Source organism: Curcuma longa, chromosome 16, assembly GCF_044706935.1.
Source record: "Curcuma longa cultivar G26 ecotype Majalengka, Jawa Barat chromosome 16, ITB_CL_G26_1.1, whole genome shotgun sequence".
NCBI lineage: Eukaryota > Viridiplantae > Streptophyta > Magnoliopsida > Zingiberales > Zingiberaceae > Curcuma > Curcuma longa.
Window position 1 is genome coordinate 1,309,300 of NC_133876.1, and position 25,999 is coordinate 1,335,298.

Genomic DNA, 25,999 nt, shown 5'->3' on the forward strand with positions numbered 1-25,999 from the left:
ATGTTAAAAAATACCTAACGTGGAATTCAAACCTCGTTGCATGCTCTTACCTAAATGCATTTAAATTAGTTATTGTACCCTTAGCAGCCCTAAAAATAATTAAATTGATTGGTAAATCATTTAATACACGTGTCTGAGGGAAGTTATAATAATATATCTCTTTCACTCATATTCCTTTTAACATTAACACTCATTATTTATAAATTTCACTGTCCATTTAATTCATGTATAAATTTTTATAAAAATGTTAAATAAGTTATAATTTAAACAAAAAATAATAGAGATAAAGTGAAACAATTAATCTGTAAATTCAAAAATAAATCAATTGTTTTAAAAACAAGGTGAAAATGTGAATAAAAAATTAATAATTTTGATTTAAACAAAAACTCATTAATAATTTAATTTAGGTAAAATGATTATTTTCTATTAAATTTTAAATTCTATTAAAGTCTACTTATGCTTTCAAAGGAATAAAAGGGATCATGAGAGTGTAAAAGAATAAGAAGATACCTTCTTCGGTACTTAAAAGATTAAGTGAAAATTAACCATCATCTTTGAATAACACCTCATCGAAACAAGAGCTCTTTAAAAAGTTTTATATAAATTGAAGCTAAGAAATATCTAAAAGCATTAGATAAAGCGAAATTTCTGGTTTAATTTAGAAGCATGATTAAGGCAACAACATAGCAAACATTAATTAGTATGCATTGAAAATATTATAATCCATCTCTTTCTCCTTTCAGTTTATATATGCAAAGGGTCTCTTCGAACTAAGTTTTGTTCTGTTGACAGGCTACTAATTATGATCTTTTCTGGACAAGTCCATTAATTTCATATTTAAACCAAGCACCTAAAACACGGCCGACTGATTCATCAGTCATGGTGAAATGATCACTAGAATCTAGTTTCCAAAAGGTTGTTCATCGTTCAGCAAAAGATGAAATTCATCACCCATCGACCTCACATGATCGATTCTACGATCATCTACGAAGAGGTAAATTGAGAAATTACAATTAGTCATGACAGAGGAAGAGATTGTCTCGACTTCGTCAAAATTTGATCCTTGTCCACTTCAATAACCTTACTCTATCATAACCAACTCAATTATACTCTGGAAGCCAACTATTCATCATGCATGTATGGCTGCTGCCATTTTGGCAAATATTAAAGTGACGTACGTTCGTCGGATGCTGAAGTTTTAAGCCATACTGCGTTCTCATCTCGTGCGTGCAGTAAACGAGGTCACATGGAGCCATCAATTTACAATGTGTGCGACGCAAGTTTTGACAGCGTAGGCTGAAACAGATCAGCTATACCCCCCTCCCCCTCTACGAAACTCTATCAATCAAACAGTAACTGAAGACGACAACAGTGAAATCTACCTACACTGTGTAGGCATTACCCCAAACGCAGAGCACACAGAAGAGGAAGGAAACAAGGACATCATCATCCACAGCTCTTTTCCCTACAGAACACTGTGGATTCACAAATCACGAACTCATCGACGATTATATTCCCAACTCCTCAATATCATTTCTTCTGTAAACAACTCAATGATTAATGCGCCAACAACAGCAATTATTAATTGCCCATAATTAATCCCCTGGCCTGCTTCACTTCTTCCGAACCCAACGATATGACATGACGTTTCCCGCATTATGTTTGTCTTTTCACGCCAAATGCTGTGACAGTCGGTGAAAGACAAATAAAAAACAAGAAATTAAGACGAACGAAAGCGAATTGAGCTGAAAAGGAACAGAACACAGAGTTTTACTACTCGCAGTACTGTAAAAAGAGGAGATGGAGGAGGAGGAGGAGGAGGAGGGGAAACTAGTAGATATCTTCATCTAATTTGGTTTTGCCTTTTTGTAGACATGGTCTCTATCTACAATAGAGTTGCCATCTCGATCATCCATGGGTGAGATTGACAGGCATGTAGAAGTAGATTTCATCCCCAAGTTCTAAATTGTAACAAGTTACATAAAAAAAGAGACCGGTAGAGAGAGAGAGAGAGAGAGAGAGAGAGCAGGCGAATTAATTACTGCATTAACCCAGGTCGCAGGCGATGAGCCCACCGGCAGCAACACGCGTCGACATCTAGGTCAAGGCGCCGGCCTCCAGGAGTATCGGCACGAGGCGGTCCCTGAGATGGAGGCCCATGAGGCCCTCGAGGCCCCCCACGGCCACGCCGCCGACGAAGAGGGCCGGGAGGCCGGAGCCCCCCGCCGCGACATCTGCCGCCGCCTCCCTCCTCCTCGGCCTCCTCCAGCTCGATGGAAGTCGGGTGCGCCCCCACCGCCGCCAGCAGCTGCTTCATCACATGGCTCATGCAGCACCCCCGGCGGCTGAAGATGACCACGGGGTTCTCCCGGATCAGCCGGCCCACCCTCTCCTCCGCCGACTCCTCCGCCCCGTCGATCGACAGCGCCGTCGCCCCACGCCGCTTGCCTCCTCCTGCAACCGCCGCCACCGCCGCCATCCGATCGATCGCCGCTCTGCCTGCGCTTTATCTACCGACGAACCCGATCGATACAAAGACACGGAGAAGGCAGCCAGGCGCTTATAAAAACCACCACGGCTCGCGAGAGGCGCTTCCTTCACATGGGCGGTGACGTCACCGGAACGTGACCGTAGACCGTGTCGTCAGCATCCCCCACCACGCGCCTCTCCCTTCTCCCTCCTCCCTCCTCCCTCCTCCCTCCTCCATTTACCACAGACGACGCGCCGAAGCTAACGTCACGCGACTACCCCACGGCATGCGGACGGCTCAGATCGCTCTACGCCAAACCAACCCACCCCGGGGCCTCCGACGACGCGTGGCGCCCTCCGCGACCGTTGACGTCGAATAAGTGCACGGCGCATTCGATAGGCGGAGGGAGGGCCTTTTCCTCCGAGGCGGGACGTCACCTCGTCACGAGCAGGTGATGGCCGGGCCCCACTGAGCGGACGGCGAGGATCCGATCTCCCCCAGTCGCTGGCCTCGGCGTGAATATGGGCCGATTAAGCAGTGCCTGACTCCCGAGGAGAGGGTATTTAGTATTACTTGGCCGTACGCGTTTTACTCTACCCGCCTCGATCCGAGGGCGGGGCCCAGCTGGCGTTGCTTGTGGGAAGGGGTTAAAGCGGGCGAGCGAGTGTTGACGTGGAGTACTAAGGTGGTGGTAACGTAACGTACGTAGCTCCTACACTCAAAGCCAAAGGGACGGGAGAGGGGTGGAGTTTATTATTATTATTATTATTATTAAAATTATTATTAAAATTATTAATATTTTTACCGTGGTACATATACATCACATGAAGTTGGAGAACGTACGTAGAGGGTGGTGCATTAATTGGGGATCACGCATGCATGGGGGTGCAGTTGACGGATGACGTCGTCGTCGGTGTGCGATGAAGTGAATTGCAGGAGGGCATTATGCGGGAGTGGTAAAAGCAATGTCTGCCTGCCATATACTTGAAAAAGAGCTCTGTGCATCGCCTTCTTCCGAAGTGCGTGACGCGCACACCGTTGTATATATGCGGTAGCGCGCAGGAGGGGACGACTGGGGGAGGTTTCAGTTTACACTGATCTGGTCAAGCTGGTGGGGTTGTGGATTCTGTGGGACTCTGGAATATCTTTATTCGTGTTGGATCGGATGACCCCTCGCCTGACCTCTAATTAACACTAGTTACGGCAAATTAAATTAAATTATATTGGTAGTGAAACAGAATTAATAGTATAGTAGTTGCCTTGAATTATTATTAAGGGGAAATTAAGAAGTTATTGGAGAAAAAAAGATCCACTAACAAAAGTGGAGAAGATCACAATAATTATATATCCTTTGTAGTGCTTATCCAAATTATCTCCTTTCTCTCTTCTTGGAGGATATATTAATTTCTTATAAGAAGAAATGAAGAAATATATATATATATACATATATATATATATATATATATATATATATATATATATATATATATATATATATATATATATATATATATATATATATATATATATATATATATATATAATTCTTTTTCCCAGCCCCTTGATGTGCATGATTGACCTATAATAGTACTGTATAATTGAGTGAGTACTTCATATCTGTACATCTTATATATGTTTGTTTGAGGCTCTAAAAGAGATGTCATGAGAGTTAATTTTAGATTGTCTTTCTCAGTCATATATACATGATAAATAACCTCTATAGTTCTTAAGATTGTCACTTGGTTGAATATTTGATGATGTTGTAAATATATTTAATGATTGATTAGTATCGGCTTGTATACAAATGGCTTATGGTACTTGGATGTGAAGTCTCGATCGATGATCATTAATTTGCTAGTAGAGCGCATGCACTTTGGAAATTAATATTAGGGGTTGAGAGGTGATCGACTAGACTAAGACATGAATGTAAAATGTTTCATAAAACATCAAATATTAAAAACATTATAGTACAATATAATATATATATATCATGACATATATATATATATGCTAGTTAATTAAACTAAGAGTGATGCTACTTGTCACAACATATTCCCGTCACAAATTTGTGATGGGAATCTGGACCGTTCAATCACAATCACCCATTCAATCACAATCATCCATTCAATCTACGATCAGGATTTAATCTTAATTTTAAAATCCAACGGTGCAGATTCCCATCACAACATTTGTGACGGGAATTCTATTGTGACAAGTAGCTTTTTTCTTAAACTAAAAGGGATCTTTTATTTAATTAATTTCTCAATTGAGTGACATGTTAATTTTAAGATGAAATTAACCTTAAAACAGTGCGTTTATACTTTTTATAATTACAGTTAAATTTGACATTTTGTTATTTTAGCATCTTACTTATAATCATGGATGCTATAGCCTACGGAACATGTTTGAGCAAGCAATTAAATATGAAAGTTCTTAGTAAAAAAAGAAAGATTAATTTTGTCTTAGTGCGTTCATTGGATAGTTATTCTTATCACTTGATAAAAGGCAAGACTCAATTATGAATACAAAATCTGATTGATTTGATAAGCTTTTTCTTTTTATCTTGTCCACGAGGTATCTCTACGCAACATTAGATCATGTAAGAGTATATATTATTCCCTGTTAAGGGTAAGAGTGAAATAATTAAACTCTTTCCAAAACTATCATTATACAGATTGAACGAACCCTCAACTGTTGGCCGGCCAAGCAATATATTAACATGCCCTTTGAGATAAAGGACAAGCTTTAGTGTGCCTCTAGATAAAGAGGCTATGTTTAGACTGAACAAAAGAAGAGATTTTTTTATTCTAGACTAATGATGAAAGTAATTAACAATTTTTCCTTCTAATTAAGAAATTAAACAGGACTTGTTTATATATTCAAGTGAATCCATTCTTTTATCTTCTTTATTGGATGTGATATTCAGAACAGAAACAATGAGGATGAGAAATGTTCATGCAATTGGTTTCATGATATATATATATTTAACTTTACAGGCTTGAAAGTAATATAAATTAATTATTCACCTGGGAATAAGCTTGGAAGTAATATATATGCATGAGCATGCCGACGTGGCATGGATAAGATTATAAAGCAAATCTACCAGATAGTAAACGTGTCCAATCCTAGCTAATTATAGATATCTGCCTAACCTACCACATGCTATATGTACCCTTTTCATTTGCGTACCTTGTCAGTAATCTCTACATTAATATTTTACTGCAGATACTGGCAGACTGAACAAAGCATTAGAGAATCATCATATGTTGAGTACCGCCATATTTTAAGTTATCAGTTTTGAAAGTAAAGATGTTTGATTAGCCACTAAACTTAACTTTGCTTGGATACAAATCATTAAACACCATGTGGTTAGTTTTTTTTTCTAAACAACCTGGAAGTTCTTATCTTTCATGATTATTCAAGAATAATAGATTCATTTGCAAAGAGTAAAAAATAAAGATATATACGATAGAGGGAGACAGCATATATAGGCATGGACGGGCACTGCAGCTACCATAATAATGAGGGCGTCATTCATTGTAGGCTATAGCCTTTGCCTGCATGCATGATTAATGCAATCGGTGGAACAGGTATTATTATCAAGTAATGAATAGATAACGATGGGAAGGGGGAAAAGAAGAAAGAGTACAAGGTAGGAGTAGATTTCGCACCTGCACTGCATGTGGATGATCCATGCACCATACGATCGATCGATTTGCCAGTCAATGTCCAGGACTGAGTGACGTTATAGCTTCTCGATCTCTAGTAATTTTTTTCTGCATGTATTTTGAGGCATCTTTGCAGTATAGTATTTAGGGGTGCATGGATTATATTAATGGCGTAAGATGAGAGTTAGCAATACCGATGCATGTCACTAATTTATCATTTGCATGCAGTGGAACACTGCAAAGTAGTATTAATGCATGGTGCGCATAATATATTACTGGATAAATTTTCAGTGGATGGAAGAGTACAGTAAGTGACAATTACCTCTCCCCAATTGCGTATTAAGGTCCTGGTAGGGGTACTTCAATTTGGGCTTGGTTAGATAGGTCAGAATCTAGAGTTCACTCACCTAAGCAAAAGTCAACTGGTTGAGTTATCCCTGGCAAGTTTGAGGAACAGGTTGGAGAAGTTGATGACACAATGCAGGACTGCATCTGCATGGAGTGGATATTAAGCTATTATTTGAACACTGTATGATGCATGATGGAAGGATAATTAATTTATGGAAGAAGAAGAAGAACAATCCACAAACCTGAAGATTGGACCATACGCCTGGGCAAGAACAAAGGACACATCTGGTCCATGCTTTGTGAGCAAGTGGGAGGTGGGCGGCGAGCGGGATTGCTGGCGGCCCTGGCACCTTTCTTACTCTCCCATAATGGTAGTACATCAAGAACTCAATAAGGACACCAATGTGAAGAGGTATTCATGATCCCCTCCCTACCTCTAGAGCAATGCCTGCAATAATGTTCTGCAACAATTGTTAAGAAGTGAATACTATTTCCTATATAATATACTGTCCAACAGGCAGCCTAACATGCATTACACTACAACATGCAATAGGTCTGACGGCACACTTGGAAGCAGCAAGTGTCCAATGGTGAAATTTAGATACAATCTACATCCACAGGTTCTTTCTTCTGCAGTGGCCAGAATAGTGGAATTTAAATACAATCAACATCCAAGGTTCTTTCTGCCGCAGTGAGCATATATATAACAGTTTCTAGGACTCATACATGTATTAGTCATTTGTGAAACAGGTCGGTATGCATAACCTCATTCCAAAACCTGAGAGAACCATGGAATCTTTTCATTCAGTTCGATTATCCACACTGACTAAGCAACAAGCCTTAATCTATAATGAAATTGGAAAAAAAAAAAAGTAATTTGACAATAGCCTCTTCATATTATCTCCAGATTTTGCTCACAAATACACCCGCACACAATCAGACACAAATCGTAATCAATAGTAAGAGTTACACTCCATTGCCCTAGGCTTTGACATAAAAAAAAAAGCTAGGCTGTTCCAAACCCTGGATCCTTTAATTGAATCAAAAACAGGCGATTTCTCTGAATCTAGCAGCTCAGCCATGCAAACAAGTATAGACTTCCTAATGGGCAGCAGAAAGTAATACATTGCTTAACATTATGATAGTTTAGGTTCCCTATTTACAATGAAATTGAGTCAGCCGATAGCAACTAGAAGTGCATTGCTAATACCCTGGCTTTCCATTATTATCGAGGTTAAGGTCATGAAGTTCTCTGAGTGTAGACTCATAGTCCATAGGTTGATGCCTGCTAGATGATGAATATTTGTTATCCATTAACATAGCTTGGGAGCCTCTCTGTGCTGAAATTTTAGTAAAAAATGCAGTTGCTTCTTTTGTGCGAGCGTATGACATATTTGACTCACTGCTCTGCATTACATCACGATTGCTAGAAGCAATGGCTCGGCTTGAAGAGCCACCTGAACGCCCCACAAATGTTGAACTTGATGGCTACAAATGTTGAGAAATTTCACCATGAGGGATAGAGCAAATAATTAAGAGGTAGATAACATTGTTCTTTATTTCTTTTTTTTCTAGAGATAAATACAAGAATCAGAGCAACTAATTGAGATATTAGACTAACAAAATGCAACTGAACATGAAAAAGGACATTTTAAACCATTTAACTGCTAAGAGAATATGCAATTAAATTCATCATTGTGAAAACATTGAGATGCAATACATAATAACATAGATCATGATGATTCACTCCTGCAATGCATAATAACATCAGAATGTCATGTTAAAAATTTAACGAAGATTATTTCTACAAGATGACCATATTATTCACTCCTGCACCTTAACTACCCTTTGAACACTAAAAAATTGGGCATGATGCCTGATAAAGGTTATATTCCAAGCTTGAAGGCCTAATATTTCCAGCAAACAAGAACTTATTATTTCTGGTCATTTGAAAATGTTTACACCTCAAACCACATGGATCACCCTAGCTATGGAGTTGATCTTGCCTTTCAGAAAACAAGAACTTAGTTCTAATTTTGGTACATTGTGGGTGTGACTAAGATATTCTCGAGTAGGTAATATATTTGGCTTAGACGGATAAATTGATCAGACACTAAGGTTATGAGCTAATCTTATCTTGATTGTTTTATAAGATTAAATAATATAAGAATTAATCTATAAAAATAGTTGAATCAGCACAGTTAATTTAAGTTTGGTACATCACGATCTTAGCTCACCAATTTCTATTAGTATTATTTAGTTATTTGATTAACTTAATCTTCACTATACTTACTAGTCTCTTTAACATAACTTGGTTTATCATTTCTCAACCATAATGTACACCAAATCCAGAGTACTCGCATGCTTGACTTAGTTAGTTATGCATATCCTTGTGTTGAGTTACCTAAATTCCTAAATGGAACTAAATGAACCAACCTAGCCTAAGATATATTATCTTTAATAACTAATATATACCATATAGTATTGTGACACTGATCAAAGATGATGAGTTAATAATTAATTATTTAGGTTAGTGGAATCAACTTAAATTAATCAAACATTGCAATTAGATTACTAAATTGTTTGCCAATTTTACTCATATACTTTGGTCTTGATAATGAAATATGAAAATATAATCATGACCATAGTTGATTGTTCCATGACCTATGATCTTGTAACCCATGATACATGATTATTCTTTTGATTTGTGAAATCTTATTCTTACGGGATAGGTTATCACCCATGATTATCCTCAAGCTACTTCGCTAAGCTTATCAATAACCTTTACTATCACATGTACATCACTTTGCCACTTGATATTCTCTAAACATCTCTTATTTGATTTGATAATTCAATAACTTATAAGATGCCCTCAACTATCACTCATTATTCTTGAACTAAAGCTTCTTTGTCTTATTATTGTTTCTCAAAACTCTATAAACTTATTTAGCATGCTCATACACTTGTATCTGTGCGCTGTGGAAAATTGTGGCACTATGGCAGGTGTGCATTGCTCCAAGGAAGTGCAAGAGTTTTTCCATGGGGCACTTGTGTCTTTGATATGCGTGACCTCAACATGTTTCTTATGAATACTGACTCAGATTCATTGAGCACTTAGCTTGCTTGTGATAGGGTCCTCATTGCGTAAAATTTTGAGATTGATAGTATAGGATGCCGATCAAGAGGAGAATTCCTCCAATGTGCATTCCTTGTTTTTGTGTTTCACATGTTGACTTACACTCTTGTTGATCCGATACTTATCTTGATTTATTATTACACATTTTCCTGTCTATATTATATTTGCATCCATATGCTGCACTGCTACGTTATTAGATTTGCTAACTTACTTGCACTTATAGTTGTTTCCTATACTTTATCGTTTGAACTCTTAACTAACTATGCTTAATCTTATTCTGGGAAAGACCTACTTAGTTAATATAAATATGTTGCTATTATCATTACTTTTTTATCAGGTTGTTAAATGAAGATCCATTATTATTATTTTTTGGGGTTGTTAGCATCAGAAGTGAGGCGTCAAGTGAGATTTCTAGATGATTGCAGCTAGTAGTTTTAGATGTCTGTACTGGGGTGTAACATGAAATCTCCTTCAGCATAAATACAGTGTTTTTAATAAAAAAATATAGCTTAGTGTTTAAAGAGATCTACAATTGGTATAAGATGATAAATCAGATCTCTGTGATAGTAGTTACACACAAAAATTGTTTTTAAATCAACAAATCTTATTTGTTACCTTAAGTTCACATGATATCACTGGTCACCCAAATAGTGGATTAGTACTACTACGCCATAAAGAAACTATAGTATAGTCACGAACAACAAATAAACAAAATTTTGAACAACATAAGGATATCTCACTGTAGTTTCTCTTGGAACAGCTGGATCATTTACTGCTGGACTCTTCTCAGTGGATATGTTACCAGCATTTGCAACTGGCATAAAAAATTGCAAATGAGAGTTATCCACTGTCCAACCATCTGCCTTTGCTCCTTCGACACCTGGAATGGAATTATAGTTGCATAAAGAACTATATTCTCTCAAACTAGGAAAAGGAAAACCGGTGAAAGCTAAGGAAAATGTTGTCACATGCTAAAAGGGGATTAAGATTATCAATTACGATGTTTCACAAAATATTACAAAGATACATCAGCCAAAGAAACCCACAGCTATTGAAGTAATCATTTTAAGCATATGATGAAACACAGAAGCAGAACAAAACTCATATATGAGATACCACTGAGGTGAGACACGGAGGATCTCCCACAGAGAACTAGAATTCACAAAGAAAAAGAGGATCTTACACAGAGAACTAAAATTCATCAAAATAGGCAAAAGATGATTGTATGCCTAAAAAGAACCAACCAAAATACCCTCTTACAAATCTAGAACTTCTTAGAAACCGAATTCTTAATTTGCATGAGCTTGATAAAGGATTCACTTTCACTCACACACAACATAACTAAAAAATTCCAACTAACATGAGTTAAAATCAAGTATAGAAAATATTACCAGACTTACTATCAACATTAGCAGTGGCAGGGGCCATCACTGAGCTAGGTCCATCTCCAGGAGCCTAAAAAGAAGGTGCAATATAATCTTATTAACAAATAAGTCAAAAAATCAAAGTCAATGGATAGAAGAAACTTTATTTTAAACTTACAACAGCTTGTGGGGGAACACCTGCAATTTGTGTCCGCTGATATTTCAAAATGGTCCAATCAAACACATAGTCAAATTGAAAACCTGTGAGGAACAAAGGTATAATGAGCCTCGCTCTGATAATTCATTGGTTTGTGTAGATGTGAAAGTGCACCTTCACGGAGGAAGAGTTCACGAAAGATCCTCTTAAGATAAGCATAATCAGGTTTATCATCAAAACGTAGTGAACGGCAATAGTGGAAGTATGATGCAAACTCTGATGGATAACCACGGCATAAGGCCTGTAATACAATCTTTAGCAGTTTTGTTGTGATGAAATGCAGAAAATTTGGAATTTAATATTCCTATCTGTTATTTGCAGTTTACCTCGATACATGTGTAATGTAGTGTTGTTGAAAGATGAAATATTATTGTTGTTAAGAGACAACTATTACACAATATTTACATATATATAGGATTCATCATAATAGTCTATAACTTAAATAGGCAATATGGAACTAAACTCACAATGCATATTGTTGTGAGAAGCAGGGGTAGATAGGTATTTTCCTCTTGTATTCTTAGAGTTATGCTGGTTATATAAACCTTGTACATGTTTTCTTTGAGGTTAAGATAATTTTAACACATAAGTACAATAAACTAGTAACTCTAACAATTCCCCCAAGCTAGATCATAGATGTTATGTGTGTCCAACTATCACATAAGCTAGAAAAAAGATCTTATGAAAAGGAAATCACAACTAAGACAGTTAACAATAATGAAGATGAAAATATGATACTGATAACTAGCATTTTGACATATTATTTTTGTGCTCATATTTAGCGTTCTTAATCCTCTAGATTAATTATTGATGTATATCATGTTTTACGAGTTTGGATCTATTTTTTGGTGTTTGATGAGTTTGGATATATTTTTTGGTGCTTGATTAATTTTGATGCTTTTAAGTTTGGCACTTTTAAGATATGTTCCGAAATACGTGCTACCATTTATTGTATACTCCGATATACGCGTTCCAATTGCCCATGTCTTCTGGAATATTCTCTTTATTTTTTGAGGGAAACAGTCTGGTTTTTCCTGATTTTATGGGCGACCCAGTTTTATGGGCTCAACCTAGAAATAGATGACGAAAGACCCTAAGCTGAGATGAGATCGATGCATGAGACAAGTAGAGGTCGAGGTTGGTATCCGAAATTGAGATGAGGTCGGCGCATGAGATTCCATAAGCGTCGAGATCGAAATCCGAGGTTGGGATAAAGTCGGCGCATGAGACTAAGTAGACGCTGACGTCGGGACTCGAGGTTGAAATGAGATTAGTGTATTAAATCCAGTAGATGCTGAGGTCGGGATCCGAGACTGGGATGAGGTCAATGCATGAGATCAAGTAAAGGTCAAGATCTGAACCTGAGGCTGAAATAAAATCGGCGCATGACATCCAGTAGACACCTAGGTCGGGATGAAGTCGGCACATGAGACCAAGTAGAGGTCGAGGTTAGGACCCAAGGCTGAGATGAGATCAGCGCATGAGATCCAATAGACATCAAAGTCGGGATCCGAGGCTGGGATGAGATCGGCGCATGAGATCCAGTAAACGTAGAGGTCGGGACCCAAGACTGAGATGAAATCGACGCATAAGATCCAGTAGAGGCCGAGATCGGGACCCGAGGCTGAGATGAGGTCGGAGCATAAGACCAAGTAAAGGCCGAGGTCGAGACTCGAGGTTAAAATAAATCGACGCATGAGATCCAGTAGACACCGAGGTCGAGACTCGAGGCTGAGATGAAGTCGGTGTATGAGACGGTCGTGATTGAGACCCAAGACTAAGATGAGATCGACATATGAGATCCAATAGATTCCGAGATCGAGATTGGAGGCTGGGATGAAGTCGGCACATGAGATTCAGTAGATACCGAGGTCGGGACCCGAGGCTAAGGTTGCTAACGGGCCACCCTCCTAGACTTGTCTAATCCTCCTTGATCTTGCCTAATAGCTCCACGTCATTCCAAACTAGGCTCACATGGCAGCTTTGGGCTTCCGCCGTATCATCATGTATTAGCTATATTCATTGGGAGATGATCCAAGTCATCTCTATACTGCACTAGTGTAGAGGGGTTCGATATTAATGTGAATTGAATGCAACAATAGTACGACATACGGGTGACATATCAATTTTGCCGTCATTGTCAAGGATCGAACTCGACCACCCGCATGACAGGCGAGAATACTCCCCCAAGTTGAAGCATAGATGTTATGTATATCCAACATCACATAAGCTAGAAAAAAGATCCCATGAAAAGAAAATCACAACTAAGACAGTTGACAATAATGAAGATGAAAATGTGATACTAGTACAACGACTTGAAGATGTGAGAATTGATCTCCAAATAACTGATGTCTCAGCTTAAGTTGATGGCATCTTTAAGAGAGATCTTCATAAGATAAAGTTAGTGATGATCTTCACAGGATTTGATAAAATCTTCCGCAGTATGCCCCATCAAATGCAAATTGAAGAAATTGCAATTGTGAGGATGAATGATAAATTATGAGAAATTGCCTGAGTGAAATAAATAATTGTGTTCTAACATGACTGATGGAAGACCAATTATCACCCTAATAAGCAAGTCAAAGAGGAGACCATGCAAACTCTAGTATCTAATTAGAAGAAGATGATACTAGTTGAGAGACAAAATCTAATCCATCTTTTTAAAGTTGCAACCTAAGGACATCTAATTGTTGTTTGTAGGCAAACGTGACAATAGGGTTCCAATCATCTGTTATGAGAGGAGGGGGAGGAATGTTGAGAGGAAACTAAGTTGTGAGGCATTGTACTTTGAGAGGTATCACGAAATATTTCAGAACTAACCAAGGATTAAAATATCGAACCGTGTCGAGATTTCGATCCCGGACCGGAACGATACAATTTCAGTACCGTATCATACCGCACCGGTATAGTTTCGATATTTTTAAAATATAAAATATATTAACTAAAATAAAAAATTTAATCTAAATATTTAAAAATAAAAAATAAAATATTTTTTAAAAATAATAAGATAATTTTACGGGTTTTAATAACGTTTATTTAAATTATATCCAACTATGGCTAGAAATTAATTATTAAAATATTATTAAACCTAAATTAAAAAAACAAAACAAAAACAAAAAAGAAACTACGACTGGCGACACGCGCGACCGAGGGCACGCACGGCTCGTGCGTGGAGGCGACGTCGGGCCCACGCAACGCCTCCAGTGACGTCGCACGGCCCGAGCGAAGTCTCCGGTGGCGTCGCAGAGACTGCACGATGCGGAGGTGTCGCCAAGCCCGAGTGATGCCTCCGGAGGCGTCTCCTGATCGGAACGCCTGTACTGGTGCTGTGCTAATGTCGATCCGTCTGCGGAACAAAATTTTTTACCGATATCGCGTGATACGACTCGACATTTCAATCCATACAACTAACAATAACTAAAATTATCTTAAATCATGCATACAAGACCAATCAAAAATGATAAGGAATGAAATAGTGGTAAATTAGGACACATAGGAAAGAAGAATTTTGAGAAGAAAATTGTGGGGGAAAATTTGATGTATCATTTTTCTCTCTTCATTTTTCTAAAACACTTGTTAACTCCCATTTTTATGTAATTGCATTTTTCCAAGGTTAACTCATGCTTTCAACCTCTTTTTTGCTCCCTTTTAACACTACCCACTTTTTATTAATTTCCGTCCTTTCTTTAATCATCCTTTTTGCAATCTTTTTTTTAGCATCCCCTTTTTTGAGTGAATCCTCTCTATCTTCTAGACTAAGACCCATTAGCTTTGTTTGGGCCTGTACCACTCTTTTTGTATATAACCCCACAGCTTTGTTTGGTCCTGTACCACTTTTTTTGGAAATAACCCCACGTAGACCTCTAAGATCGAGGATTGCAAAAGAAGTTGTCGGTTGAAAAAGTGTAACCAAATATGGGCTGCCAACTTGTAAGTGAAACAGAGTTGGGCTAATGAATAAACTAATGAGAAATAAAGGGAATCTTCTAGATCCTCACTCCTACTAGAAGCTGCTCCAACTGCAGGTTAAATACATAAATTAATAGACTGACATTTCATTCTATAGAAGAGATCTGCTCACTATATCTTCCCCTGTTTTTGTGGAAAAGATCTAATCTTGGTTTTGTGTAAGGGGAGTAAAGCGGTGGAATCAGGAAACATAATTTGAAGTTGATTGAGGGAAGCGAAATCTGATGAGGAAGATCATAGAAGTCTAGGGAATTATTGCAACTATTGTCTGCCTATATAGGAGGAATTCATTGTTAGGTCTATTGTTGTAGATTTTGTAGTCAGGAAACAAAGAAGTAAAACTTTGTTAGGGTGGGGCCAAGGGAAACACCGCCAATGAAATCAAGGAACTGGTAGGAGGAGAGATCAAGGTAGGAGCCTCGATGTTGGCTCAGTTACCATCACCAATTTTTGTAGGTTCATAAATGGCCTAGACAGACCCCACAACAACAATAGAGGTTTTGAGGATCTGGAAGGTGTGTTGTAAAGGAATTAAGGATTTATGACATGAATAGAGGAAGCAAAAATAGGAATTTATGAAGAGGGAATGAGGGAATGTTGCACCATTAAGTTAAACTTGAAGCTCCTCCTAGGGTGATTAAAGAAGGAAAACTTAAGTTTAAGAGAGCCCAATCTAATACCAAATTGAGAGTGATGAAATATTGTATTGTTGTTGTTAAGAGTGGGTCATTGCTGTTAAGAGAGAATTATTAAATTGTATATATAGGACTCAACATATAACTCAACTCAAATGTCTAGCCTGAGACTAAACCTAACACATATGTGATGAGTTAGGGTTTTATATATTTTTAATCGATTTATTTTTGGGCTTTTACATGAAAATAAATTATGAAATAAATCGATTCGTTCGTATTTGTCCTATATTGCATGATTTGAGGCTTGATTATAATTTTTATGATTTAATGGTGAATTTTTGCATTAATTGAGTTTAATTGATTGTAGGGCTCAAATCGGATCAAGATCGAGTCCAACCGCGATCAAATCGAGCCAAATTTGCCCACATTGATCAAGTCACATGGAGGACATAACCCAACTCAAGTCTGATCAAGATCCATGAATTTTTTCCAAACCCTAGGCTGCCCTAAAACCCCAGATCAAGCTCCATCACAGGATCAAAAACGGACGGCCCAGATCGTTTGATTAATCAGCCGTATATAAACAAGATTTTAATCGATGAACAGTGGTTGCGCCACTGTTCATCTTCGTCCCGACGCCACTTCCCCTGTTGCTAGGCGTAACTCCCTGGCCAACCCCGTCCACCCAAACCGAAGTCATTGCAATCCTTGGTCCTTGAGGAGTCCAACGCCGGTCAATTGGGTATTTTCCGGCGGCTAGAAGGCGCGCGGCGAAGAGGGTTTCTCCGGCGCCGCAACTCTCTGTTTCTGATTTTTCCGGTGGCTTGCTGCACAGTACGAGGCCGTGGTTCGTGGAGGGATTCTCCTAGGATCGTGGAGCTCCCTTGAATCGTCAGCAAACCAATCGGAGCAAGAAGAAAGGAGGAATTCCGGTTCGCAGCTTCAAACAACCCCCCTACAAGACTCTATTCGTGGCTGGAGAGGGTTTTTCCGGGCTAATCAGAGTGCGGGCAGTGAGGAAACCACACCAGAGACCACGTGAAGACTCCAGGTGGATTATTGAAGCCACATTGTGGATTCAATAGCTTGTTTGGCACCAAGCTAAGGAGAGCAAGAGGAGAAGAGGAGGGATGGATGAGTTTCTGCATTTCTGATTTTCATTTACCGTTTCTGAAATTTCAATTCTGCAAACCTGTTTTCAAGTTTTGTTAATCAGTATCAGTCCCAAGAATCTTGAATTCGTTTGGTGTGGTTGATTTGTGTTTTTGGATTCAATCCAGTGCAAATTAGTTTACACTTTGAGTTTCTGATACCCTAGGGCTTCAACTATTTCGTGTCAATTTTACTATTGCGTGTCAATCCGTTTCAAGTTAATTAGAATTAGTGAGCTTAGTTCGAATGTTTTAGTTACACTTCATAGTTTAGTTGATTAGTTTTGACAAATTCATAGTGTTTCATTTCCTTGCATCCATTCCTATCTCTAATTTACTATGCTATTGAATTGCGAAATTCATGAAGCTTGAATTAGGATTTAGTTCATACCTTGTTTTAATAGTTGCATTTTAGGATAGTGATTTACATTCCTCATTTATTCACTGATTTTGCATTGCATTTCATTTGAAAACGTCAACAAAACACCAAAACCCCCCATTTTCATAGAAAACCCAAAAAGAACGACACACGAAAGCTTGATTTAAACAAGTTTCTACTACCCCTTGGAAAAATACAACTCGAGGCCTCTATACTTCATTTGTTTGAATTTATTGTGGGTTTTCGATAAATTTATAAAAATCAATTTGCAACCCTAATCGTGACACATATCAAATCTAGGGTTGTCAATATGACTAACGATACAAGTAACATAATAATTCTACCATATTTGAATGAAATGTACAAAATTTAAAAATTCATGTTCCATAATTGAAATATGAAATTTACCTCAATAGATGTGGAAACTTTTCTATCACTAATTCTTTCATACTTTTGCTTCTTATTTCCAGCTTTTAATCCCTGCCATGGGAGGCTACCACAAAACAGGTACAATCAGTGATGGAAAAAACATGCAACAGAGGGTATTCATATTAGAATCAACATCAAAGGAAAGCAACCTTCCTCTCAAGAAATACATGAAAACATATCCAAGAGATTCCAAATCATCCCTCCTGCTTTGTTCTTGTAACCACAAAAGTGAAGCAGTCAAGCTCAAAAAGGACATGGAACAAAGCTCTCTCTACTACAACTTACGAAATTAAAATTAAGTCCAAAAAAAACGTGGGTATAAAGCGTATACCAACTCCAAGGTGAGTGTTTATGCTAGCATATCTTGCTGTTCCAGTCAAATTCTTGTTCTCCCTATAGCATGAATAAAGAGCATGAGGTCAATAAAGGTACTTCACAATTGTGTCCAGAATATGCTTAAATGACCTAAAATCAAATATTATCAGGAACAGAAGTGCCATGGAAAAAAATGGTACTTTTGTGGTTTCAGTCCAGTTGGATCCAAATGAAACTTACATCTATGAGACAGCATGCTAGGCCTCCATGGAATTTAAAATAAAAGGTACTGTGCTGCAAAACTCACAGTTCTGTCTAAAAATGTGTAGTAGTTTATGTAATCAAATATTATCTGGGAGAAGGTGGTCAATGAACAAAATGGTATTTTTGATCTTATTTTGGATTACTTAAAAAAAATTACATCCGTGGAAAGATATGCACCTCCCCAAAAATTCTAGCTACTTTTATCTAAGCACATATTGAACTAACAAAACCCTCTTAGATAGTCAGCTAGTGTCCAAATGTTGGAGACAAGTTTATATTTCCACTTTTATCCATAGAAGTTTCTACAACCTAATCAAGAAATATATTAAGCTTATCTTTTCATTGAATCCAATTAATTGAGATTTAAGGTTTGCTACATTAGAATAAAAGGACAGCTCAATGCACGAAACTTCCGCTAATGAGGGGTCTCAGGAAAGAGTCGAATCACATTGGGTGTATTATACGCAGTCAAAGACTAGTGGATTTTTGTGGGTCTCTTTGTAAATCCCTTCCATGCAGCCTGTCTTCCTTTTATAAACCAGAAAGTGCGTACACAGCCAATAACAGAACTCCATGTGGCTTGAGTACCCAGGTGAATCCATCTTGACTCTTTGGTGGACCTTGGTTGTTGACTCTCTTGGCTGGGCGTGTGTCCCCTTGACTCCTTCTGACTAGTTGCCCTTGAGACACAAGGATTGAATCATGTTCAAACTGTTGTTCACTAAGCTCACACATGTGACCCATCCAGTGGCTCATAGAATTATTGGTACATTACCTACATCACTTATTTTCTCAGATATTGTATTTGATCATAAACTTTGGATGAACAATGGTCAATATTCACAAAGCAAACCTTCAAGTGAAAATGGAATCAAAAGCATATTTAACCATTTGGTAGCGAAGATATGGGATCCTGCAATTTGGTTTCAGATTTGTTAGGAGATCTGTTTAATAACCAAGAGAATCAAGTATCACATTCCACTTGTAAAGCTGTTCATATCAACAATCTCAGAACTGATAACACAAATCGGGCAAAACTAATCAATTCAGATACCAATGATAACATCAAATGTGACCCCACATATCAAGCATAAAAAGCTTCCTTTGACATGCAACCAGAGTTGGATTTTAATTTTTTAATAAAACTAAGGTAGGCATAAGTGATTAAGCAACTTGAATGCCTACAGTCAAATCACATCCAATGCAAACATACATCAAGAATGAACAAACTATTTTGACCATCTAATATAAATATGATTTTACTCTGATCATACAATTTACCTGTAAGGAATGTGCTGATGAGTTGTGGTGTCCCTGTACTTCTTGGCTAATCCAAAATCAATAATGTAGACCTAGAAAGGGAAATCATCCATAATGCACAGGCAATGGAAGCTAGGAACAGGAATACCACAACTACAAGTACACTTGGTGAGACACCTGATTTGCTCGCCTCCCCAAGCCCATCAAAAAGTTATCTGGCTTGATATCTCGATGCAGGAAAGATTTAGAGTGAAGGTATTCCACACGGTTGATCTAGAAAAAATTTCAGCAAAGGTTAGGAAAGATAACAAAAAGCAAACAAGTAACATAAAATGATAGAAATACCATCTGATCAGCTAGCATCAGGACAGACTTCATAGAGAGTTTTCGACTGCAAAAATTGAACAAATCTTCGAGGCTTGGGCCCAATAAATCCATAACAAGAACATTATAATCTCCTTCTACGCCAAACCATCGCACATTGGGAATGCCAACTACCATAATAGGATTAAATAATTATGAAACCAATCATGACCATGCATTTATTTATCTTGAAGAAGAAAAGTATAAAATTTTCATTACTTCCTCCTTGCAAGATTCTGTAAAGTTTTGATTCATATTGCAACTGTGGATGCTTTGTCTTGACATTTTCCTGGTAAAACCAAACCACATCATCATAACCATTCGGTGCACCAAAAAAGAAAAGAAAAATGTAGGATGATTACAGTAAATTCTCGAAAAAGTAGGTTGAAAAATATACTGCAACGATCAAAATCACTGAAGTGCGACTATTGAATAGATGAGATACATTTTACAATGAGACCACAAAAATGGTTATGAATTTCTTCATATCTTACAACAGACACATGATGGTCATGAGTTACTCCATGTATCACTTAACATCAACTTAATTTGACATGAGTAATACAAATGTTTGTAGGTGTAATTCATTGGACAATGGAACATCTCCCAGAAAGGAGAGGACCAAATTACTATCCCAAATGAATGAATAAATAAAATGGAAATTATTTAGGTAAAAAAGTACAAGCAAAATCTTCCATCCTCAATGCATGCTACTCTTCTACAGTATTAATTATTATTCTAGTGTGGAGCAGGTTCATCTAGACCTTCAAATTCACTATAGGCATTCAATTTGGAAGCTCCTAATCTCACCATATTGTTAACCGATCAGCAATATTAGAGCTTCAAATCCTACAATTTTAGACACAATCCGACCTACCATCAATGTCAAGTGGTGTTTGTTCCAATAATTTTAGGTCAGCTACATTAATATCATCCCTCCATTGAGCTCAATGCATGGCTATAATATAATATTAATGTTCTAATTAATTAAATAATTATTTAGTACTTAGACGAATATTTTCTCTAATCTCCTTCTACCCTTTCCACCTTCTACTCTAATTAATTCAGCTCTTCTAATTTTATAATATGCAAAGCTATGCAAGTCCCAAGTCAGAATGGAAAAGGTTGAGGTCGCATTAGACCTAGATAACCAATATTAAGATTATCCTACAAAGTGATGTACCTGTTTGATATACCAAATTCAAGTTAAAAACAAATACGCAATGTGATAATTTTGTTGGTACAGTCTATGATTTGCATGAAGAATTACCTATCTCAACCAATTTAAGTCCCTCCACTTTCTTGTAGATCATGGATCATCTTACCATATTTATGTTAAACAGAACATGCATTATCAGTTGAAAATTAAAATATAACTCATAGTAAAAGCAGAACTTTCACTGACATTTCTCTGTTACTTTACCGTAAGAACGACACAGGAAAAAGCCAGATACAGATGCTTACCAGCTTGATGGCTACTTCTTCATTCGTTTGAGTATTAGTACCTGGAAAAGTTATCAAAATAACAGCAATTAAAGGTTCCATTAAGAACACAATAACTAAATCCAGAGAAGGTAAGATATAGAAAAACCTAAATAAATCTCCCCGAAGGAGCCGCTCCCAATCTTACGACCCAGGTGAAACTTGTTCCCAACTCGCGGCTCCATAACTGACACACAGAACAGAACTTTTCTGCCAAATTCAAACCCTAATGAAGTCCAAGCACAAAGCAAAAGACCACAAAACGGGAAAAAGGAATCGAATAGTAAAGCAACTCTCTTCGCCCCCGCGAATTACAACAAATGCAATGTGACTACAAGGGCGATGCAATCGGGGCCGTCAACAAGAAATAAACACTGCAGAACGAGCAGAAGGGGATGAAATCTTCGTATGGTTGGGCGTTGCTGTTGGATTGGCTGAGAAGCGGAGACTGAATGGTAGGAGAAGGGGCAAAAAGAAAGGAAAAAAAAATCCAGAAGATCTACAGTTCGATGAAGAGGGAAGTGGCACAATTATAATTCGCCTTGCGATCCTCACAATCGTCTTCGTTCGCGTACGCAGTGCATTATTCTTTTGCTTTTGGTAAAATTTTGCTAGATTGGGAAGATATTATTCTTCATTATTCTCAGTGGGCATCAGTCTACTTGCATAAAACCAACCTTGCAAGTTTTTCGTTCTATTTTTCTTTTATTCGGAAGTTTAATTTTTTTTAAAAAATATTGATTATTTCGATTAATTTTTTTAAATTTTGATTATCTAGACGAATTAACATATTCATTAGGTTGATATTCATCGTGTAGAGAAATTACGTAGAAAATTATATTAATATTACAAAGAAGAAACTTAAAGATTTTACCACCCATCAAATGAATTGTTCACTTGAAGTTTTTTTTTTTTTTTTTTTTGAAGAGAATTGACAGTCAAAGAGAGTATTTGTGTTGCTATCGATAGTTTGGGTGACATTTTGACAAGATGAAATTTGACGCTTTGGCTTTTATGCGTTGTTAGAGTAGTTCAAGAAAGAAGGCCAAACAAAGTGATATATTCCACATCACCAGCACAAAACACCCCCTTTGATAAATACAAACCACAGTGCAAATTTTGGATGTTAGGAAATCTCAATGTTGTAAAAAAGTACCTTAATCAAAAACTGATTAATAAACCATAACTTTTGTTGTACAATTAATCATACGATGGCTCTTATATAGGTAGTAACTATCATATGCATACGACGTAAATGTTAAAGGTGTTAAAAATGAACTTAATCCGCCAATCCGATCCAACCCAAAAAAATCAAAAGATTGAAGATTTTCAAATTATTAAATTCAGATTTAAAATTTTAAATTGAATTGAATTCGAATCCAAATTGTTCGGATTTAGAATTTAAAAAATATTTTTAAAATTAAATTAAATTTTATTTTAAAAATTATAATATTTTATATAATATTAATATGGTAAAAAATTATCAAAAATAAAAAATTATCAAATAATTTTAAAAATCTAAATTACTCAGATTTTATAAATTCAGATCGAATTCGAATTAAAAATTTTTAATAATATTTTAATTCAATCCATCCATCACATCAAGTGCACGCAATACCTGCATTTATCCAACGGCTCGAGGTCCACAATCTAACAAAAAATGCCATGTCCACACCGTGTATAACCCATCCTGCAAAGCTGCACTAATTTTAAAATACGTGTTCACAGAAAAAAAAAACAAATATTATATTAAAAAAAATTGATAAATTCAGTCAATCTCATTGACTCAATCCCTAGAAGTGATCGATCCGATCCCAGAGAAATTTCCTACTATATTAAAAGATAGTAGGAAGAGAGCCTTCACAGAAAATTTGTCCTTGATTCATCGCATTTGCATTTCCAGAAAAATGAATCGAAATAAAATTATCGATGAGATTTAGTATCCAATCAAAACAACACCTGAACCCCCTCCAAAAGATGACGACCACGTAGCCCAGTAACCAACCGGGAAATGTTTTTATCACAAAAAAGAATAAAGAAACACACTAAATTATTCCATGTGAATATAAAGAAAAATGGTCAGTGCACGATGTCGGCTTCATTAAGAACATAACCGACGTTTGTAGATCAATCAATCCTTCAAATTCCTGTTCATCACGTCATGGTAATACAAGAGGACACACATTGGCTGCCCGAGAATGCAGAAGAAAAACCAAAATACAATATTCCCAACCTGGACAATTTGGACAGAGTATTAGAATGTCGATGTATCAAATTCTCTGGGAAACGACAGTAAAGAGAAAAGTCGTAGGTTGACTCTTAAGAACTAAGCAGGACAAGAGAATTTGCACCGTTAAGGTCAACGTACCATAGTGTTAGTGAATTTACTCTGGAGGTATTTTGTCAGAGTGACCAGTGGAATCTGCCAAGAAAATAACAAAAAGCATTAGAGTAACAGATTTACTACGCATATTTAGCTGGGCATCATAAGTGCTTTGGTTTTGTTTCTATTTTTCCTTTATTCAGGTAAGTTAAGACACCAAAGCCAACTCAAGGCAGATATGTTCTACTAAATGATAAGAAAGGGCAACTCAAGGTTCAGTATGCCTTGATCCTCTTTCACTAAGTACACCTGATTTTATTATTAATTCTTTCCTTTTCAAAGTTATGAAAATAGGGAACAAAAACATGAATGATACAATCAAAATAGGATTTGGCACTTTCGATCTTCCCCTATTTCTCCTTCAACCAAAATCACATGATCCAGGTCGTTTAACGAATGTACAGGATTAAAGGACCAAGAAAAATATGATGCGTTAAAAATGTAGTCTTCCATGAGGCTGTGCGCTTTTCCTTTATTTCCGAGTGGAGATATTGCTAGTGCAACCCCAAGTAATGCCTACACCCATCATATGGCTCATGTACTTGTGTCACGATGGCACGGTATATATATGGCATGGACTACAGATGCAAGATAATTTAGTGTGTAGAAAATAATCAAATATTTTCTTATGGAGAGTCGATCTAATCATGGGTGATATAACAACTAAGCAAATCTTTTCTTATGGAAAGTAAATCAAATCATGAGTGAAAAAGGATATAATTAGATTGATTTAGTTGCGAATAATTTATTCTTAATAAAATATTTATTTATTTATTTTTTTCTTGTTTATTAATTCTTATTGTATAAAAGTGTATCCTTAGTTCATAAATAAAATTGTGTGAAAATTTTTTCATATTATCAGAGCGAGGTTCCTCTCTATAAACAAACACATACAATTCTTCTCCGAAAACAACTACTATGTCTATAGATTCTACCACTCACCACGGCTATGTTGGGAAATATATAAGAAACTAACAAATTGACAATCTCAAAAAAGGAATAAAGGTCGTGGATTTCATACTCAATTGAGCCAAAAAAATCTATTATCTCTGGTATTCCTGTCCCCTTCACCAAAGAACAGATTGAACAATATTGTAAATTCTTCAACTAAATAGCCCTCAATGTGTCTTTCAACTCTAATGTTAGTTCCTGCTCCATGACTCAATCTAGTAAACTCAATTCTCCCTTTGTAACCATTCAACGATTCCTTGGATCATTGATTCTGAGGCCTCTAACCGTATGACAAGTGACTCATGTCTTTTTTCTTCCTATTATCCCTGTTCTCACCAAACTACTATTAAGATTGCTAATGGATCATTAACTATAGTTGTTGGTATAGGTGATATTCAATTGTCTCAGTATATCATTTTGAAATATGTTTTTCATGTATCTGCTCTAAAATGCAATCTAATTTCTGTTAGCAAAGTCACCCTTGATAATCAGTATTTTACTAAATTCTTACCCTTCTCGTGTATTTTTCTGTTGTTGGTCGATCTTTACTGTCTCATGTTGCTTTTTTTGATTCAAGTAATAAGGAAATAATGTTTTGGCACTATCCTCTTGGTCATCCTAGTTCTGGTTATTTGAAGTGTATGTTTCCTTCATTATTTACAAAAAAAAAAAGATCATTTGAGTTTCAATTGTAAAGTGTGTCAACTAGCCAAGCATACTCACACCCATTTTTCTCCCAAATGATATAAATCTACTCCATTTTCATTAATTCATAGTGATATTTGGGGTCTCTCACATTCACACTTCTCATAGGAAAAGATGGTTTATCTCATTCATTGATGATCATCCATGGGTTTACCTTCTTTAGGACAAGTCTAAAACCAATAACATTTTTAAAGTCTTCCACAAAATGATCCAAACTCAATTCTAAACAAATATCCAAATTCTTAGAACTGACAACGACAAAGAATATTTCAATGTCATTTTAGGTGACTATTTAGTGGACAATGGAATTGTCCATCAAAGCTCATGTATTAATACTCCACAATAAAATGGAGTTTCTGAACATAAAAATCGTCATTTGTTGGAGATTGCCCGTGCCCTTATGTTCACTATGCTTGTTCCAAAATATTTATAAAACGATGCAATCCTCACAGTTGTGTATCTTATCAAATCGTCTTCCTAGTCACTCCATAAACTTTGTCACATGTTTAT

General features: G+C 36.8%; 3 protein-coding genes across 3 annotated transcripts in view; all 3 read right to left on the minus strand.

The window, feature by feature from the left end:
* Positions 1–1,934: 1,934 nt before the first annotated feature.
* Positions 1,935–2,616, minus strand: LOC141848008 (monothiol glutaredoxin-S2-like). Its single transcript, XM_074736121.1, is given in 2 exon segments — positions 1,935–2,247; positions 2,249–2,616. Coding segments are annotated over 2 exon segments (381 nt in total). The 5' UTR covers positions 2,480–2,616; the 3' UTR covers positions 1,935–2,097.
* Positions 2,617–7,379: 4,763 nt separating this feature from the next.
* Positions 7,380–21,999, minus strand: LOC141847203 (casein kinase 1-like protein 1). Its single transcript, XM_074735189.1, has 14 exons — positions 21,560–21,999; positions 21,433–21,473; positions 20,188–20,257; positions 19,951–20,099; positions 19,783–19,878; positions 19,627–19,697; positions 18,098–18,159; positions 17,916–17,979; positions 17,746–17,830; positions 11,318–11,444; positions 11,165–11,247; positions 11,014–11,077; positions 10,363–10,502; positions 7,380–7,974 (listed from the first exon to the last, which is right to left on the minus strand). The coding sequence occupies exons 1-14, from the start codon at positions 21,633–21,635 to the stop codon at positions 7,690–7,692; spliced, it is 1,413 nt and encodes a 470-aa protein (XP_074591290.1). The 5' UTR covers positions 21,636–21,999; the 3' UTR covers positions 7,380–7,689.
* Positions 22,000–23,581: 1,582 nt separating this feature from the next.
* The window catches only part of LOC141847536 (diacylglycerol O-acyltransferase 1-2-like), a 40,816-nt gene continuing 38,398 nt past the window's right edge, over positions 23,582–25,999 (minus strand). The window contains exons 17-18 of the mRNA XM_074735592.1: positions 23,819–23,872; positions 23,582–23,683 (exon numbers count right to left, since the gene is read on the minus strand). Coding sequence (XP_074591693.1) covers positions 23,582–23,683; positions 23,819–23,872 — 156 coding nt within the window. The remainder of the gene's footprint in view (positions 23,684–23,818; positions 23,873–25,999) is intronic.